We start from the raw sequence: 19,715 nt of genomic DNA, 5'->3' as shown, positions 1-19,715 counted from the left end.
TCATATATGCTTACGGCATAAGCTCCATTCACCCTATCTCGCCAGCCCATACACCATTATCACTGAATCATCTGTCCCACTCATTCTCATATGCACACTACACACTCATCGTTTCCAAAACCAAATGGACAAGGTTCAACCAACATTAAACCAATCAGTAAACATTAAAAAATTAGGGGAGGTAGAGAAGGAAAATTGGCGTTGCAGGGGAGCATTCAGCATTCGAGAAAATCCTTGAATGGGGAGGAAGAGAGTGGCTGATTTGTTTCGTGGTGAGCGGTTTGGAAGTAGTAGTCTGCTGTGTGGTGGTGGCAGTGGCATCGCTAAGGTTGTCCTGGTAGGTGGTGATGACCGTGTAGGTGGCCGAGGAGGTGGACGAGTATAGGCACGGGGAGGGACCTTATCGTGACAGTGATCGTGTTTCGTCGTGGAGGTTTTAGCAATAGTGAAGTTGATGTTGATGGAGGATGATAGCACGAGCGGATCGGAGATGAAGACGGAGGAAAACCATCCCTGAGAATCTCTGGTTTTCGAAGAGAGAGAAGTGGTGACGGTGGTGTCATGGCTGATGGTGGTTCTGGTGGTGCAAGTTGTCGCCGGCGAGCCTAAGGTTTATTCTGGTTGAGGTGACGGTGGCCGGATATGGCAGAGGTGGTGGTGAGTTCGTGGTGCAGAGCTTGGGACCTTGGGTCAGAGAAGACGTGAGCTGGGGAGTGGGAATGAGGATGAACCTCCTGAACCCCTAGAAAATTCTAGGTTAGAAAGCATTGGACTGGGCCAAGCCCAGAAATGGGCGTACGTCTGGTGCATTGGGCTTTTTTTGGAGCGCTCGTTAGTTGGCGTCCGTTCACCATTACCCCGCAACGAACGCTCGTTGTCCAAACAAACGAGCGTTCGTTAAAACTTAAGTTTTTTGACCGTTCGCTCAGCTTCTATCTAACGAGCGTTCGTTATACAAACGAACGACCGTTCGTCTTTAAGCCTCCACATTTGAACGTCCGTTCGTCATGACAATAACGAACGTTCGTCCTTAAGCATCCATTTTTGAACGTCCGTTCGTTTTGTCTCTTAACGAACGCTCGTTATCTTTAAGCTTTTTCTCACCGTTCGTTCAACATTCTCAACGAGCGCTCGTTATCCAAACGAGTGAACGCTCGTTAACCGTAAGCCTTCTTGAGCGTCCGTTTACCATCTTCACCAATGAGCGCTCGTCATTTAGCTTTCGTTCCAAACATCTGTTCGCCAATGAGCGCTCGTTCTCAAGCTTTCGTTCCAAGCGTCCGTTCACCATCTTTCCACAACGAACGCTCGTCATTCAGCATTCGTTCCCAATGTCCGTTTGTAATTTCAACAACGTCCGTTCGTTATGTCTCTCTACGAATGCTCGTCATTCTGTGCCCTTTACAACGTCCGTTATATTCCCCAATGAACGTTCGTTTCTTTCGACGAACGCTTGTCGTTCGGTACACATTTTTCAACGTCCGTCCGTTGCCTTCCCCAACGAACGCTCGTCCATAACGAGTGTGCGCCATCCAACATCATTTTCCTAACGAACGCTCGTCCCAAACGAGCGCTCGTCATTTGGCCTCCACTCACCTCATTTACCCAACGAACGTTCGTCCTCTCCCCAACAAACGCTCGTCATTCTGAATACTGTCCCCAACGTTCGTCCAGCCTTTCCCATTTCTTTTTTTTGTTTATTTATTTTTCTTTATTGTCTTATTTTATTTTGTTCTATTTATTTATTTTAGACATTCACTTATCCTAAAATATATATTGAATAATACAATATTGATAGTTTAAATAAAAATTAATTACAAGAAAAGTTTTAAAGGTTTAAGCACACGTGTGACCGCTCGCGTCGTCCTTGTGCTAAAAACCTTCTCTTCTCCTTAAATAAATTTCAAAAAATACGTTTTAAAGGTTTAAGCACACGTGTGACCGCTCGCGTCGTCCTTGTGCTAAAAAACCTTTTCTTCTTTTCTTAAGTAAAATTTCAAAAATATGTTTTAAAGGTTTAAGCACACGTGTGACCGCTCGCGTTGTCCTTGTGCTAAAAACCTCTTCTTCTTCCTTAAATAAATATACAAAAAGTATACGTTTTAAAGGTTTAAGCACACGTGTGACCGCTCGCGTCGTCCTTGTGCTAAAAACCTTTTCTTCTTCTTAAATAAAATTTACAAAAATATGTTTTAAAGGTTGAACACTCGTGTGATCGCTCGCATCGTCCTAGTGTTCGATACCTTTCTCTCTTATTTATGTAATATTAAACGAGGGTATGTGTGCTCGTGCGATCGTCCGCATCAGCCTAGCACTCAATACCCTTAAGTTTTCCTAAATAAATAGATAACGGTATGAGTGCTCGTGTGATCGTTCGCATCGGCCTAGTGCTTAATATCGTTATCTCTCTTTTCAAAAATAATTAATTAAAAGTATTTAAATATCATTTTAAAGGAATGAGTACTCGTGCGACCGTTCGCGTCGGCCTAGTACTCATTACCTTCTTTTTCTCGAAAATATTAAAAACATAAAAATCTCCAAAAATTAAAAACATCTGCTTTTTCAAACAAACAAACAGTCTTTCAGCTAGAACTACGTAACCCTGATTTCTCATTTTGAATGAGAATACGTAGGAGCAAGGGGTCAATCCTTGTCGGGCCCAAAAAACTAAAAAATATGTTTTGTTTATTTAGAATTTTATTTTAGGGGATAATTAAACATTTTGAAAACCGCATCATATTCGTGCATTTAGTTAAAGGTACTGCCTTAGGGCAGGCGTTGTGGGGTGCTAACACCTTCCCCACGCGTAACCGACTCCCGAACCCAATCTTTGGTTTTCGTGGACCGTGCTTTATCATTTTATGGTTTTTCCATAGTTTTCCATAATAAACTATGGTGGCGACTCCAAATCTCTTTTCAAAACACGTTTCTTATTTGGATCGTCGTCCCGTCGCGATTCCGGTTGTGACACTACCTAATTAATAAAAATGAATAGGGATGGTTTAAAAAGAAATATGATATTAGGATTAATAAATAAAACAACCATTAATTTATAGTCACTTTTCAACTATAACTAGGGCTAGCCTTTAATAGAGAGGGTAAAAAAATTCGTATGTGATGATATTGAATAAATATTTTTAATAAATAACTATAAGTAATGGATATTGATATTTAATTATTTATTTGTTGATTGTATCTTATCGGTTAATAATTATTAGTGATTTTCTGTTTAAGTAATTTTTAAATTTAATTAATTAAAATAAAACTATTAGGAAAAAAAAATATTAATAATGAAAGAATGGTTTAAAATTTTATTTCACATGTTTTTATTTTTTTGTTTAGAGTTGAAGTTATTTTTTAAAACATTAATTTTTTTGCAATTTATATTTTTTATTTAGATTTATACTTAAAAAAATTAAAATTATTTACGGATATTTATATATATATATATAGGTTTAATTCCTATTTTGGTCCCACTTTTCGTAGGGTCTGTTCAAATTGGTCCTACTTTTTTTTCAAAAGTTCACTAAGATCCCACTTTTCGCAAAAACGGTGCAAGTTAGTCCTTTTTGGTTACGGCGTTAAAAAACTAACGGCACAGCTGTCCAGCTGGAAGAAAACTGATGAGGTGTACAATTTTATTTGACGTGGCACTGTGAATTGGTGATTCATCCTGAGAGCAGAGGATTTATGGCTGTTTTACCCAAATTGAAAAGCAAAGTTAGGGTTCTGGTGGCCGGCGTTGTGGAGGAAAGCCAAGAGAGTTCCGAGCCTGAACCGGAAGTGGAGTCGAAAGCGGAGTTGGCATCGGAACTGAAGAAGGCGATGGCGGAGAGGAAGGAGAAAGAAGAGGACAGCTTGTTGAGCGGGGTGGCGCGTGAGATCGACGAGATTGAGTGGCCCACATTCGGGAAGGTTTTGGGTACCAGCGGCGTAGTCCTCGGCGTGATCTTTGGATCCAGCGTTGTTTTGCTTACTGTCAATGTCGTTTTAGCCGAGCTTTCTGACCGGGTTTTTGCAGGCAAAGGGATTCAGGATTTCTTCTCCTGACACACACCATACTAAACGAAATCAAAATCGTGCAATTTTTGCTGAGAAATGATTATCTTGCTAGAATCCTATATATGTGAGGCCTACCATATAAGAATTCTATATATTCGCTTTCATACATTGGATACTTATTTTTTCCCGAAGAAGATGAACATAATCCCTCTTTAGGCTTCACTACAACTCTTCTATGTGGAATTTATAACTACAAAAAATAATCAATTAAATATTATTGAAATTTTGTGATGTTTATTACGATGGTTTTATTGGTTTTTCTTTTTAAATATTTTGTTTTTATTACTATTTTTTAAGTGTTTAGGAAAATAATTAAAAGTGTTATAAAATGAGAGAAACTAAAGTAAGCCTGCAGTTTCTAGATTTTCCCAGAAATTGACTGATCCTTTGGGAACCGCCTTCGGTTTCTCCCGTTGTTGACTTCAACTACCCAAATTGAAAAGCAAAGTAAGTTAGGGTTCTGGTGGCCGGCGTCGTGGAGGAAAGCCAAGAGAGTTCCGAGCCTGAACCGGAAGTGGAGTCGAAAGCGGAGTTGGCATCGGAACTGAAGAAGGCGATGAATCACCAATTCACAGTGCCACGTCAAATAAAATTGTACACCTCATCAGTTTTCTTCCAGCTGGACAGCTGTGCCGTTAGTTTTTTAACGCCGTAACCAAAAAGGATTAACTTGTACCGTTTTTGTGAAAAGTGGGATCTTAGTGAACATTTGAAAAAAAGTAGGACCAATTTGAACAGACCCTACGAAAAGTGGGACCAAAATAGGAATTAAACCATATATATATATATATATATATATATATATATATATATGAATATACACGTATGAGAAAAATTCATGAATATTTTTTAATAATGGGATAATTTTTTTTCAGAATTGAAAACATAGGAACCATAATTTTAGTCGTTAGGGCGATATAAATATTTTGAGACACCGTCGTTCACATTACAATTATAGATATTTTAAAATTTTTCCAACATAAATATTGATATTGAAGACTTGAAAAATAACAAAGTTATCTATATTATTCTTCATTGGTAGAAGATAGATTTTCGGCCTTACCAACCTCAACTATAATAAACTTGTAAATATAAATATATTCATTGGAGTAATTCATCATTTTCTATATTAAAAATAGTCAATCTTATGCCTTTCAGTTGAATACAATCATATTAAGAAATAACATAACTAGCCGTGCAATCAGAGAAGAGATGCTCTGCATATTCCAAATTCTTAATAATAATTAATAACATATTGATAATATTTTTTCCTTTTTATGTATACAACGTCCCAAAGATGAAAATATCTCACAAATATAAATCATCTGAAAATCTAAATAAAGCAAAAAATTTCAAAAGTTGGATTCTGGATGTACCAAAATTACAAGCAGGAAATTACTTTATATAATAAATATAACAAAGATTTCTCTATTTACTGTAGGTAAAATTTGTACACTTTGTTCTTAATATTATCTTAAGTCACACTAATAAATATAAGAAAAATAAACTAACACGTGACTTCTGCCTGTAAAAGAAAAATAATTGTTTATATCATATTAATTAAGATACAGTGTTTAGAATATTTAATTATATATAATTAATCTTTTAATTATAATAGAATTTTTATATAATGTATTCTAAATAATATATTTAATTTTATATTTAACAAAAAAATCACATCAAATAAAAAATAAAAAATTATATATATATATATATATATAATCTTGTGAAATCAATATGCTAAAAGAAAAAAAAATATTTTAACATATTTTTTAACAATATTTTGACACAATACATATGTTATTTTTTTACTAGTTAAATATTTATTTATTATGGTACTGATCTACTTTGAACTCAATAAAAAATACTGTCAAAATATTATTAAAAAATTTGTGGTGATAATTAGATGGAAAAACTAACAAAATCCTGTACAAGCAGAGTATGAAACTATGACAAGGTGTCAAATGGCTGAGCCGCACGTGCAACTTTGATGAAGACATCTTCCAATGTGGTGTCAGCTAAACCCCATGCTGAAACGGTGAAGCTTCTTTTTGCAGTCTCAACTGCTTTGAATACATCTGCTATTTTAACATCCTCCTTTGGTAGCTCAAACTTTTGTGTACCAGAGATATGGTAGATCTTGTTAGCATTTGGGGAAAGCCTTCGCACCAAATTCTCTACAGCCTTTTCATCATCCACAGATGTTGTCATTGTGAACACGTAGGTTCCTCCATACCTACCTTTCAACTGTCGTAAACCAACAAGTATAAAAAATGTCACTTGGGAGCCACAAAAAGTTAACATAGCAAATGCATGTTGGATTTCCAATGATTATTAAACAATGTTACCTCCTTTGGGTTTCCTATGCACTGCAAGCTTCCATCTACAAATATTCCCAATCGATCGCATAGGACTTCTGCCTCTTCCATGGAATGTGCTGAAAATAGTATGCAAACAAAGATTTTATTAATCTATTTCTTCTAGAAAGACACCGCGTCCATGATGTTTAAAACCAAAACCAAACAAGCTTGTATATGTTCTTAGAAGAGTGAGATTACTGGTAAGAATGATTGCACGATCTTGTTTTGCACGCTTGACGACATTCCATAAGTTGTTTCTTGATGCAGGGTCTAATCCAGTACTTGGTTCATCCATATAAACAACCTTATAAAAATAAAACATTTACTGTAAGAAAACATAACAAGAATAATTTAGAGGAAAGATAAGAAATTGATTTAGTGAAACAGATTGAATGGGAAAGAACGCTACCTTAGGATCTCCAATCAATGAAATTGCGACACTAAGCCTCCTTTTCATTCCTCCGCTGTACTTTCCAGCTTTTTTATCTGCAACTCCTCCATAAAAAAGGTTTACACTTTTCAACGATTCTTCCACTGCCTGCATCAATAGATTGGAAGTTAAAATTACCCAGGTCTTGTCTTTACAGCTAAATAAATGTTAAGAGAAAATGGTTCAGTTTGTATCTACACATACACTGCAGCTAAGACCTCTAAATATCTATACCCGTTTAACAAATGAATAATTATGGGGAATGAGCATAAAACTAATAAGATAACACTGGCAGGATGTTCAATTCCCTTTAAAATTGACAAAATAATAGTACTCTTCATGATGTTTAATACACTTATGTCATCCAAACATAATACACAAGAACTGTATATCACTAAGAATGACCAAACTATGATTTGGTCACATAAGAATTGTATGTTTCTTTCTTTGCTCCAACTATGATGCAAGATATTCTAAAAAGTCCCAACATTCTCTGCAATCATAATCTCAAGGAAACTTACTTCTGTCAAGGCTGAACCTTTAAGATTTTTAAGTCTGCCATAAAAGAGTAGATGCTCTCTTCCTGTCAGAGATTCCCACAGCAAACTAAAATAATAAAAGAAAAATATATATAAAACTTCTTAATTATTACAAATTTAATTTAATATTACATTAAAAAACATAAATAGGAAGAAATTTCAGCTTACTCATGTTGTGGGCATACACCCATGCTAGTATATATTCCATCCATATGAGTTATTATGTCAAGACCTTCAACAAATGCTGTACCAGAGGTTGGCTTCGTGAGACCAATCATCTGCAAGCAATACATGCTGGTTAGTTGAGGAGCAAACCACCAGCAAACGAAAACAAAAAAAGACTCATGGCATAGTAACAGGATTTCAGAGAAAAACAATCAGATACATACTTTTATGTCTAAACTCACAAATCTCTCAGCATCAAGAAATTGGCAATTTTCATAGAAAAAGATAGGGTTAAATATGTTTTTAGTCCCTAAACTATTGGCCGTTTCTGGTTTTCGTCCCTCTTCCAAAGTAAGGTACAATTTGGTCCTCATTCTTTAGAAAAACGTTCGTTTTAGTCCTCAAAATTTTGTTTTTAGTCCTCGTTTTAGTCCTCAAAACGTTCGTTTTTTCGACTAAAACGAACGTTTTTTAAAGATTGAGGACTAAATTGTACCTTACTTTGGAAGAGGGACGAAAACCAGAAACGGTCAATAGTTTAGGGACTAAAAACATATTTAACCCAAAAAGATATACAATTTTCAAAGTACTTTTAAAATTGAACTATTTCCTCTTGAGAAACTAAATAGATTTTTCAGATTCAGCTTACATTTAAAGAGGAAGGAAGGGATAGGGAAAGAAACGAAAGGAAGTTTCCAAAGCTGATAAATCAAATTTAACTAACCATATTGATAAAAGAAGTCTTCCCAGCACCATTGGGACCAAGCATACCAAAGCATTCTCCTTGGGGTAAAGCAAGGGACAACCCCCTGACCGCAAGTTTCTCAGGGTTACCATCTCTCCCCGGGTAGACCTTTCTCAGGTCGTCACATACAATTGCTTGATTGATGGTCGGTTCAAGTAGCAGTTGCTCCACCTTCTCCCTCTGAAGAGAAAAAGGAAAAAAAAATTAACTAAGGTAAAAAAAGCTATGCACAGACAGCATAGAACTGTATTACATAGTCATATAATCTTAAGTTATCTTTGTTAATTTTTACATTAATTACTTTAAAAGTCATACTATGGATTATTTCTGTTGAGTTGTGACAATGCAAAAACTGTTTTACACTATGAATGCATAATCATTGACTCCACTTTAAATACAATCAAATGTGGAAGAATAAAGAAACTAGTGATATATCTTCCAATAGAAATATAATGTTCAGATTCAGAGTACAGGTACGAACTAAGATAAGTCTAAAGCTGTAATGATTACTGGACGAGTGCACTACTGGTATTACTGAGATGGCATCATCACATCAATTTCCGAAACCAGTTAGTTAGGGAAATCCTCCTACGGAAGGATATTAGGTTTCTTGATTTCTAAAAGAAACTACTAATGAGTAAATGTATTCAATGCAAACAAAAATTTACCTCTTGAGCGACATCAGGTTTCTCCATCTGAACAAAAACCTTGGATTTCTGCCTTCGGATACTAGGCTTCCGAAAAGATGAATGAGGCTTTTTCTGAAATCTTTTAAAGAAAAAAAGAGGACTTTTTCTGCTTCCTGTTGACAAAAGTTGATCGATATAATAGGCAAAGGAAAGCACCAAAATCCACTCCACAAACATTATAATTAAGACCTCCTTCATGCCATTTTCGCTATCGCTCAGATCGCCCCAGCGCATACCATCAGTCCCCAAAGCGTCACCATTAAAGGAATATTGCGAAAACTCATATAGCCCACGATATAAAGCAAACCCAGGATACAGCTCCATAACAATGATCCACCCTCCTGAAAATAAATAAACAGACCAGAATGAAGGTTGGAAAGATGATAGCAACCCAAATCTACTTGGATATAAATTCTAATCAGAATGATCATGTTAATCCATTCTTTTCATTTGATAAAGAATCTAAACCTTAATTCCCTACTCATACCATTTATCCTTGTGTATCAATTCAGAAAAACATGCAGAAACATAACACTCTAGTCATGCCAAAACAAACTTATCATAGACGGTCCGACTTTAAATAATTATTTTAAAAAATCAACATATTTATCTTACATGATAATAAGTGTCCTTTGACGTGAAACTCAACTGAAACATGCTTTTAGCCACTGGAACAATAATGCTTAACATAATTAGGGGAACAATATCAAGTTCAAATTTTTTTCATTTTTCTATATTTTTTAGTATATTTGGACTAAGGAATGAATTTAAAAGATCAGACAAGGAAGGAAATGAAGGGAAATATAATAGAAAATGAAGAAAAATAAAGTTGTAAGTTTGTGAAGACTTAATTGATATAGTATATTCAAAAAATAATTATAAAATGATACATTTATAAAATAATTAAACTATCCATAATATTATAAATTAATTTTAATTAATATAATTTTATTATTATTTTATGAATTTGTTTTTATATTATTATTATATTTAAAAAAAATTAATAATAATAATAATGACAATAATGCTCATTCCAAGTTGAAGATATAAAAGGTGAAGGGACCTCTTCGTATAGTTAAGGAGTCGGACTTGGAGAGTTAAAAATGAGGGAAATTCAAATTGAATTTCTCCATGTGCTCTACCTTAGAGAGGTGCCGCTACATCGAATGTCACTTGTCTACTTATGCTTTACACATTTAAACATGCGTTCGACGCGCCCAACTTCTCTCGTGATGGGCCTAAGGTTTCTACGGGGGCGGGGATGAACTTAATTTAAATCCTAACAAGACTCCTCTAACTATTTACAACCTACACCACCATTTTACACTATAAGGACCAAATCCAACTTCAAATATCTTAGTCTACTTAAACCGAATACAAATTCAAAGTATTGTGAAAAGCAGAGTATCGCAAAAGATAACTCTGCCGTTTAGTTCCTCCTTAAGAACGTTGGACTCCACTCCCGCATGTGCGGATCTTTCTCCTTGGATAAAGGGGGCGTTAGTTTCCTCCAGATTGTGACCAATACACTTATAAATAGTTGTCTAGGGCTTCGAAAAACACACTTTTACGCTTTCATTCTTCTTTCTCTTATTCTCTTTTTTCCCTTCTTACTTTTATTATCCTAGGTTTAGTTTATACTCTTCTTAGAATTTATTGCTAACTTTAAGATCTTTTCAAAAATTTAAGAAGTTCATATTGTATTTTGGGAGATTTGCATAACACTTTACGGATTTTGAAAGATAGTGAACATATACAACTTAGGAAGTTTAGTTTACTCTTGTTTTCATCCGGTTTTACAATAATTTTAAACACTTAATGGTTGTCGGGATGGACAATAACAACAACTCTACGCTAGAAAAGTCAAATAATGTTTGTGGAACCTTTCTTGAATATCTCAAAAGTCCAAGACACTAGTAAGGAGTGTGTTGTTATTGTGTCTAGGGCATTATATGCTAAAGCATGTGTTAGAACACAACTTGGCTCCAAAAAGATAGGAGAAAAAACCTTATCACAAGTGTAAAGTTAATTTTAAAAATCTTTGTGGCCGTTTCCGAAATAAATCTTGTGACTAATATGAACAAATGGGTGGTAGACTTTGGTGCTACCAAGCACATGTGCAAACAAAATTGTTCTTTTATCTCCTAGTGTGGAGGGTGAAAAAGAGCACAAATATCTCGATGATTCCAAGACAACTTATATTTTAGGAAAAGGAAAAGTTTTTCTAAAGCTCACATCTGGGAAGACTTTAGCCTTAAGTGATGTGCTAATCTCCTAGCATTGGTAGGAAAAGTTGAGGTTAAAGTGTCATTTTAATGTGATAAAATCGTTATGACAAAAAACTAATGTTTTTTGGATAAAAGGATATTATGATCAAGGCATTTTTGTAGTTAATATTTCTAAAATTATTAATGAATCTAATTCTAATTCTTCTGTGTATACGATTGATTCGTATGATCTATGACATGCTATATTAGAATATGTGAATTCCTTGTATGTTATAAAGTTTCAACGACTAAGATTAATTAATATGCATGATAAACAAAGTAAGAAGTGTGATATATGCGTAGAATATAAATTAACAAAGAAAATTAACGTCAAATTGAATTGCTAGGGCCAATTCATATTGATCTAGCTTATTTAAAATAAATCATAGCTAGAGGTGGTAAAACTTATTTTGTAACTTTTATAAATGATTATACGGTAGAACATCAAACTGAATTGTTAGGACTAATTCATATTAATCTAGCTGATTTAAAACAAACCTCAACTAGAGGTGATAAAAATGATTTTGTAACGTTTATAGATGATTATATTGTAGAACGTCAAACTGAATTGTTAAGGCTAATTTATATTGATCTAGTTGATTTAAAACAAACCACGGCTAAAGGTGGTAAAACTTGTTTTATAACGTTTATAGATGTTTAATCTAGATACACTAAAATGTACTTGATCAAACATAAGAATAAAGCATTTGATATGTTTGTAACTTATAAGACAAAAGTAGAAAGTCAATTGAATAAGAAAATTAAGAGGATTAAATCACATAAGGGTAGTGAATATGTATTATTTAATGACTATTGTGTTAAAGGAGATATTATACATGAAGTAACCCTAACGTACTCACCTCGATCTAATGGAATAGCTGAGAGAAAAAATAGAACTCTTAAAGAAATGATGAATGTCATGCTAATTAGTTTTGGTGCACTTGATAACCTTTAGAGAGAAGCTCTTCTTACTGCATGTTTTTTTACAAAATAGGACACCTCATAAGAAAATTGGTAAAACTCCCTATGAGTTATGAAGAGGTTATCAACCTAATCTTAAATACCTAAGAGTGTGGGGTGCCTAGCTAAGTAAATGTTACTTGATCCTAAGAAAAGGAAAATAGACTCTAAGACCTCTTATTGTATGTTCTTAGGTTATGCAAAACATAATGTTGCCTATAGGTTTTTTGTTCTTAAATTGATGTAATTGAACATAATATTATAGTGGAGACAAAAAATGTCGAGTTATTTGAACATATATTTCCTTTAAAGGTTAGTGAGATACCTGAACAACCTATAGATACTAATAGCAATGCCATGTGTGATTATTTGAGAATAAGTAAAAGACAGAGGAAGGAAACTTCTTTCGAAGATGACTTTTGTACTTATCTAATTGAGAATGATCCAACAAGCTTTTTAGAAGCTACAAATGCTCCTGATACAACATATTGGAATAAGGCCATTAGGACTAAAATTGAATCAATTGAGAAAAACAATACTTGGACCTTAGTAGACTTGCCTAAAGGAGCAAAACCCATGGTTGTAAGTGGATTTTTTAAAAAAAAAGTATCACCCTGATGGATCCATATAGAAGCATAAGGCAAGATTAGTAGTAAAAGGTTTTATCTAGGATCTAAATTGAAATGAAAGATATGGGTGAAGTCACTGTAATTTTAGGTGTTATAGTCATAAGGAAGGGAGATAGTTTACTATCCCAAGAAACACATTGAGAAACTTCTCAAGAAGTTTGGATATTACGACTTTAAATCAGTGAATACCCCTTATGATGTTAACTCTAAATTAAAGAAAGATATAGGAGAATTTATTTCTCAAGCTGAGTATGACCAGATAATTGGAAGCTTACTGCATCCAATGAGCTTTTCTAGACCTAATATTACTTTTACAGTAGGTAGACTGAGTAAGTACACTCAATGTCCTAATAAGGATCATTGGGATGCATTTGCAAGACTTATGAGATACTTAAGAGGTTCAATGGATTATACCATTAAATATAGTGGATTTCCTGTTGTACTAGAAAGGTATAGTGATGCTAGCTAAATCTCTTATTCAAATGAGACAAAATCCACCACTGACTATGCATTCACACTCAGAGGTGGTGCGATTACATGAAGATTAACCAAACTAACAATTATTGCAAGATCAATAATGGAATATGAGTTTGTTGGTCTCAAAATGGCTGGTAATGAAGTTGAGTGGTTGAAAAACTTATTAGCAAACATTCCATTAGGGATGAAGTCATCCTCATCTATATCAATATATTGCGATTTCCAAACAACAATAGTTATAGCTAAAACAAGAATTACAATGGAAAGAACAGATATATACAATTGAGACATAATTTGGTGAAGTAACACCTATAGAGTGGAACAATTTCCATTGACTATGTGAAGTCAAAACAGAATCTAGCATATCCTCTGACAAAACCCTTAGAAAGAAATATGATTCTAGAAACATCGAGGGGAATGAAACTTAAGCCACTTGGAAACAAACAAGTGATGGTAACCCAACCTTTATGATTAGAGATTCCATGAATAAGATTCATATAAGTAAAATCAAATCACTTGTTAGTTTTGGTAGCACTAAATTAATTTTAAATCAATTATGTTCATTCCTATGGTGTGTGTGTGTGAAAGTGTTAGAGACTGCATTATTGAGAGATTAAACCTTGTAATTAAATTTTATGTGGTGTAAGAATTTTGTTTAGACAAAGTTTTTAATGATTTTCACATCCTTTATGGGTGGTCTATGATTTGCAACATACAATTGGTGAAATCACCTATATGAATGTCGAGTGCGACCGCTTGTATGAGATCTTGGCAAGATCTCTTGAAGACTCATGAATTTCAAGCACGTGTCTGGCCTAGTAAGCGCAAGACAACAACAACAACAACAACAATTGTTAGGGTGTATTGTGATTGATAAACCACTAACACACTAAGTGTTTTTAGTTCATATAGCTTGCTATACCAACTACATTGTGGGTTAAGTTTCAAGTCTAAGACTGGTTCATATAGCTTGTTATACCAGTTCTGATACATTACATCTTATATGAGACCCAATATTTTCTTCTTTCTATCTTCTGCAATATGTAGGGATTGGAAAAACAGAGTATTGCAAAAGATGACTCTGCAGTTTGGTTCCTCCTTCTTATAAGAGAAAATAAAACCCTAAAAGTGTTTTTTCCTTCCTTCCATTTGATTTGAGCTTTGCTCCACTCACCATGTACATAACGAATTATCAAACAAAACTCCATGGATGCAGGTCTTTTGCAACAAATAACATGCCTCTTCTTCTTGAACGTTGGACTCGACTTCGGCAAGTCATTCGGATCTTTCTCCTTGGATAACAGGGGCGTTAGTCTCCTCCAGCTTGTGACCAAGCCTTCTTTACACCTATAAATAGGTGTTTAAGGCTTCCTCCGAAAAAACACATTTTCACGCTTTCATTCTTCTCTCTCGTCCTTTCATCATCTTTTCTCTTTTCTTACTTTATTATTCTAGGTTTAGTTATTTACTCTTTTTAGAGTTTTTTCCTAGTTCTGACATTCTCAGAAAATCTATAAAATTCTTGTTGTATCCTAGAAAATTTACGAAACATACATACCACAAATAAGTTTTTAAGGTAGTGAATATACACATCTTAGGAATTCCAGTTTATTCGTGTTTTTGTCAGTTTTTATAACACAAAGATCCTACACTATTTGACTTAAATACAATTCTTTTTATGCCAATATTTTAGAATATGGTATAATATATGTCAATACTTTAGAATAGCCATACTAAAATTTATGTCCAGAAGCAAATGAATGATTCAAGATGCTTACAAACTTTTTATCATTTTTACTTACTTGGAAATGATGTGTCTTGAACAAAAAATTGGAAAAGAAAGCCCGCTAATAGCCCAGTTCCAAACACACCTATATATGCAATTACTGCAATTACAACAACAAACAAATAGTCAGTAATCCCATCAGATAGAAGAAAATACTAATTCAACACCATAGCATATAATCATCAAACCTGTAGCAGTTTTAACATTTGAAAACACGGAAGCCAATAAAAAAGCCAGTGCAATTTGTAAATTTATATAGATGAAATAAAACACGAATTGGATGCTGTAGTCATTCATTGTGAAGAAATTCAACCCTGAAAAAAACCACGCAGTTGTATCAAAGAGAAACGGAAAAAACGACAGAAAGAAAATAGTCACACTGGTTGCATTCTTACCTACGAGTGAGCCAAATATCACAAAACACAGCATGTAGACAATTGATAAGGCCAGAAAATAACCATACGAAATCATCCAATATGGCCCATCACCAAGACCATGCATTTTCATCATGATTCTTAATCTTTGTTGCTTCTCATATACAAGCGATGTCAAGGCAATCTACATCAATAAATGCACGAGTTTAAAAAACACATTATAGAAAACTAATTCTTCTGTATTGACATAACAGATATCGGATAAATTGTTGTTGCCTTTAAATCATGTTTTCTTCTTAGTACAACAATTCTTGTCTAAAAGAAGAGGCTTTACATGATTGCACTCATACCAAAATGATATGGGGAGGTAAGAATGAGAAGCCTAATTCAAAATCAAATTTTAGCCAGATAGAAACTCATTCTGTAATCCATGTCAGTTCTTTCCTCATGTGCTAAATTCTATAGGTACGAACAATGTAGTTCATTGTAAATATATTTCTTCATTACTTACAGGGAAAAGTTGCAGGATAACCCATGTAAAGAACAGACCACCCAAAAGAGAAGCCAAATCAAATTTAATTGGGGTTGAAGGTTTTGGCATTTCCTTTACAAACTCAAAAAACATTTTGGTACCAGGTCCCAACAGAAACTGCAGATAGGCGTCTGATACCTGCGATTGCATTTGATAATAAAAGTCAGTCCTATAGCAATATATCATAGGCCAACAAATAGAGACACGAATGTTGTTAAAATGAAAAGTAGGAAAATGTAAACAGAGAAAATTTCAATCATACAGTTTGAAATCTAAAATATCACAATTAAATACTACATGGATGTCATGATAATTGCTTTTAATTCATCCATTTAAATTACGAATTTGAAATGCATGGAGAAATTATACTGCAAGTAGCGTGAAATTATTTCGTATACTGAGACATAATTTTCTGTTAAAATATGTTACATCAATCATAGGTAATAGCATACAGGATGGACATTGGAAAACAAAATTTAGATTCTTACCAAATTAACAGAACGAGGAATACGCGCCAATGCAATTTCAGAAGAACCAGTGTCGTTTTTGTAGGTGGAGTTGTACCATATGCTGACATTAAACATTCTCCCATTTGAATTCAAAAAATCATAACCTGTCAAAAAAATATAAAGATGAGTATTGCTTTCAACACTTAAGTGAAACAAAATATAACTATATACCAACCTGTAGCTATCTCTTGGATTTGTTCCTCTAGGTTACTTTTCCGATAACCTCTATATAGCTCATTGTTCACTTCAGAAGCACTATTACGCCATAAACGTAAGCCCTCGGCGCATACTAACTCTACCTCCAGCCGAAAACAAAATTTTGAATTAGTAAAAAGAATTTTAAACAAGACATGCAAGCCTTGAGGATACCCAGAAAAGAAAAAGACACGCATACTACACGCAAACGTATTCAAAATCACTTGGGAGCACTTCTTGGGCAAAAGATAATTATCATTACAAGTGTTTGAGAAAAGCATTCAAAGGTTGCAATTATACATTGCCAATAAAAGGATGTCTCGTACCTTGTTCTCTGCTAATAGCTGCGGATAGCTCAAAAGAAATGGAAAATGTAGAGTTCTGCGTGCACTGACTTTGAAGATAATAAATAGGTTGATCCGAAAAGAAAGCAGGTTCCAGAAAATTGGTGTTTTCTGTATATGAGGCTGATCCCTATATTTTGAAGACAAAATGAAATTACATATGAACCTAAATAAATAATGCTTACACACGAACAATGTATAAACGTTTCATGGTGTTACCCAAGTATAAATCATTATTTACGTCAACTCTTTTGATTTTTATAATACTAATAATAATTTATGATTGATAAATAGTTCAAAAGTTTACATCAATAATGCACGTCTATTAAATTCAATAAACACTAAATTACCTTTTTTTGTCAATTTTTTAAAAATTTCTTTACTTCTTCCCACATTTCCTAAAGTTGTCAATTCAATCTTCTATTTACAATAATATATGCAATGTGACCCTTTTTATATGTTTTCTCATAAAGGTGATTAGTTAGCGGGAAAACAGATTAACCATATGTTTTAGACTTAGAAAATCACGTTAAATAATCTGGTATCTATAAATTTTTAATAACACATTTAATCCTATAAATTTACAAAACTAAACAATCGATCTAACATAATATTTCATCTAATTACAACCAGAAAATCTTAACTATGTCAAAATTTAATGCTAAACATGACTCTTAACATTTTATATGAATGAATAACAAACGTTTGTAATCCTCTAAGGAAAGGTCAACACTTTCTGTTAAAAATCATGAAAAAGTATTAATATCGAAATAAAATTGTTTCATTTTAAAATAATGAAGGACTAAATGTGTCATCAAATTTTTACATAAAATAACAAATTCACTAAACAATAGAGACGAAAAATTGATTTAACCCAAAGTTAATAAAAACAGCAACTCACAGCGACATTTGCTGCCAAACTAGCCATAACAGCAGAGCTGTTTATAGCAGTGAAGGAACTTGGGATCATATTCCCAGATATAACTACAAAAGAGAAAAGGAAGAGTTAGTTAAGTAAGAAAAAAGAATGAAATATAATTCAATAATTCATAATTTTACTTTCTCCAAAAGACTGATTAGTCCCAGTGAAGAGCATAGTGACAGGACAGGAGCCATTCCTCCTGCAGGAGGCGTTTGGATAATCGGAAAAGGGAAAATTGTCCGTTCTCACAGCTCGGTACTGCGGAGCCGGCACCTGCAACAGAGGAGACCATTCTGGAGGATTTGGAATGGCGCAGGTTGTCACTTGGTCCAAATCCGAATGCTCAATCCCGCACTCCTCCTCCACACACGTGTCCCCTTCTCTCCTCACACACTCGCACCCACACTTGTTCTCTGCCTTATCCAATTGAGAATCCACTAGGCGTTGAAGCAGAACCAGCAACAGACACAGCAGGAACGGGAACATGATGAGTCGAACGTTTGTTTTAACATTTCGCTTCTGAAAAAATGAAAACCACTCCTCAATAACAGAAACTCGTAATGAATAACGCACGTTTGGCTCTGCGACTCAAACCAAACCGAAACTACTTCAATCAGCTTCTGAACGTGCTTCTCAAACTCTAATAATCAAATCAAACACGCAGAAAAAGTTACCTGAAACGTTAAATTCTTTCTAAGGAGAGCGTTTGCTTGAGTCCAGAAGCTCGCAGGTTCGTTTGCCATGCTTCTGCTAAAGTTGCCTGAGTCCTGAAACGTTAAATTCTTCAAACGGACGGTGTTTTATATTATATATTATATAATGTTGCGCAGTTTGACCGTTTTGTCCCTGAATCTTGATGTTATTTTCAACAATGGTGTTTTTGTGGAGTGTGAACGCGAGAATCTTTTAAGGCAGGTGAATTTTTTTTCTTCCGGATATACCCTTGGTTAAATGACTAGACTGTCCTCTTTTATGAATGTTGACTATTATATGGAAAGCATTTTCCGTGACCTTTCCCATGGTAGACTTTTTCTGTAACGTTGAAATCCACCTGTTCCGTTTTTACTTGGCGCGTTTTTCCCATGGGCACGTAAACTAACGTCAAAAAAAACTGTTGACAATATATATATAATGGGCAAATGTCCTTCTATATGTATAAAAAGAGTAATACAAAAGCTAACAACGCTCTTTTTAATATTTTATATTATTGGATAAAATTGGTTGGGAGTTTTAATTTTTTTAATTATAGTACTAAATCAAGAGAGAATATAGCAAATTTTAAAAATATTATGTCTACACAATAATAGAAAAGGTATTGAGAAGAGTGTCTCTATTGTTTCTTAATCATTATTATGATTGAGGAAGATCTATCCTATATTTCCCTTTTCAGTAAAAAAGAAGAAGATTTCTTTAAATTGTTATATTAAAAAATAATAATTTGCCGTTGCAGAAAACTTAAAACATTATGGTGGACAAAGCAACCTTGTTCACAACAGAAATTGTCTAGTTCCTTCCTGGATTCATGAAAATTCTAAATATTGTCGTGGAACTAAGGTACACAAATTGAATAATGTCAACATTCATGATTGGCTTTGATATCCCTACCTGGATGATTGGACTGATTTTTCCTTTTTCAATATGGTGGATATTAGTCGATAATATGGTCTTTGATGGATCAATGACTTTTACTTGTTATGGTAACTGGTCACAGTTGTTTTTTGTTACACTCA

The 19,715-nt window shown here is 34.1% G+C and overlaps 2 protein-coding genes across 3 annotated transcripts; one reads left to right on the top strand and one right to left on the bottom strand.

The window, feature by feature from the left end:
- Window positions 1–3,690: 3,690 nt before the first annotated feature.
- Window positions 3,691–4,050, top strand: LOC124825383 (preprotein translocase subunit SECE1-like). Its single transcript, XM_047297984.2, has one exon. The coding sequence runs from the start codon at window positions 3,691–3,693 to the stop codon at window positions 4,048–4,050; it is 360 nt and encodes a 119-aa protein (XP_047153940.2).
- A 1,750-nt stretch (window positions 4,051–5,800) lies between these two features.
- LOC124822069 (ABC transporter A family member 7-like) lies at window positions 5,801–18,814 on the bottom strand. Of its 2 annotated transcripts, XM_047294033.2 has the most exons (18): window positions 18,660–18,814; window positions 18,123–18,504; window positions 17,965–18,047; window positions 17,046–17,193; window positions 16,700–16,819; window positions 16,504–16,628; window positions 15,995–16,153; window positions 15,505–15,667; window positions 15,298–15,423; window positions 15,126–15,209; window positions 8,970–9,331; window positions 8,281–8,481; window positions 7,560–7,669; window positions 7,374–7,458; window positions 6,832–6,960; window positions 6,621–6,726; window positions 6,411–6,499; window positions 5,801–6,309 (listed from the first exon to the last, which is right to left on the bottom strand). In XM_047294033.2, the coding sequence occupies exons 1-18, from the start codon at window positions 18,726–18,728 to the stop codon at window positions 6,010–6,012; spliced, it is 2,841 nt and encodes a 946-aa protein (XP_047149989.1). In that variant the 5' UTR covers window positions 18,729–18,814; the 3' UTR covers window positions 5,801–6,009. The 2 variants fall into 2 exon arrangements, with proteins under 2 accessions (XP_047149989.1, XP_047149988.1); XM_047294032.2 differs by having other exon boundaries at window positions 15,298–15,667.
- Window positions 18,815–19,715: the final 901 nt, after the last annotated feature.

Source organism: Vigna umbellata, chromosome 2 (assembly GCF_029865625.1).
Source record: "Vigna umbellata cultivar VRB3 chromosome 2, Vumbellata_1.0, whole genome shotgun sequence".
In the NCBI taxonomy this organism is placed as follows: domain Eukaryota; kingdom Viridiplantae; phylum Streptophyta; class Magnoliopsida; order Fabales; family Fabaceae; genus Vigna; species Vigna umbellata.
The sequence above is the reverse complement of the archived record's forward strand: the minus strand, read 5'-3'. Positions and strand labels throughout refer to the sequence as shown.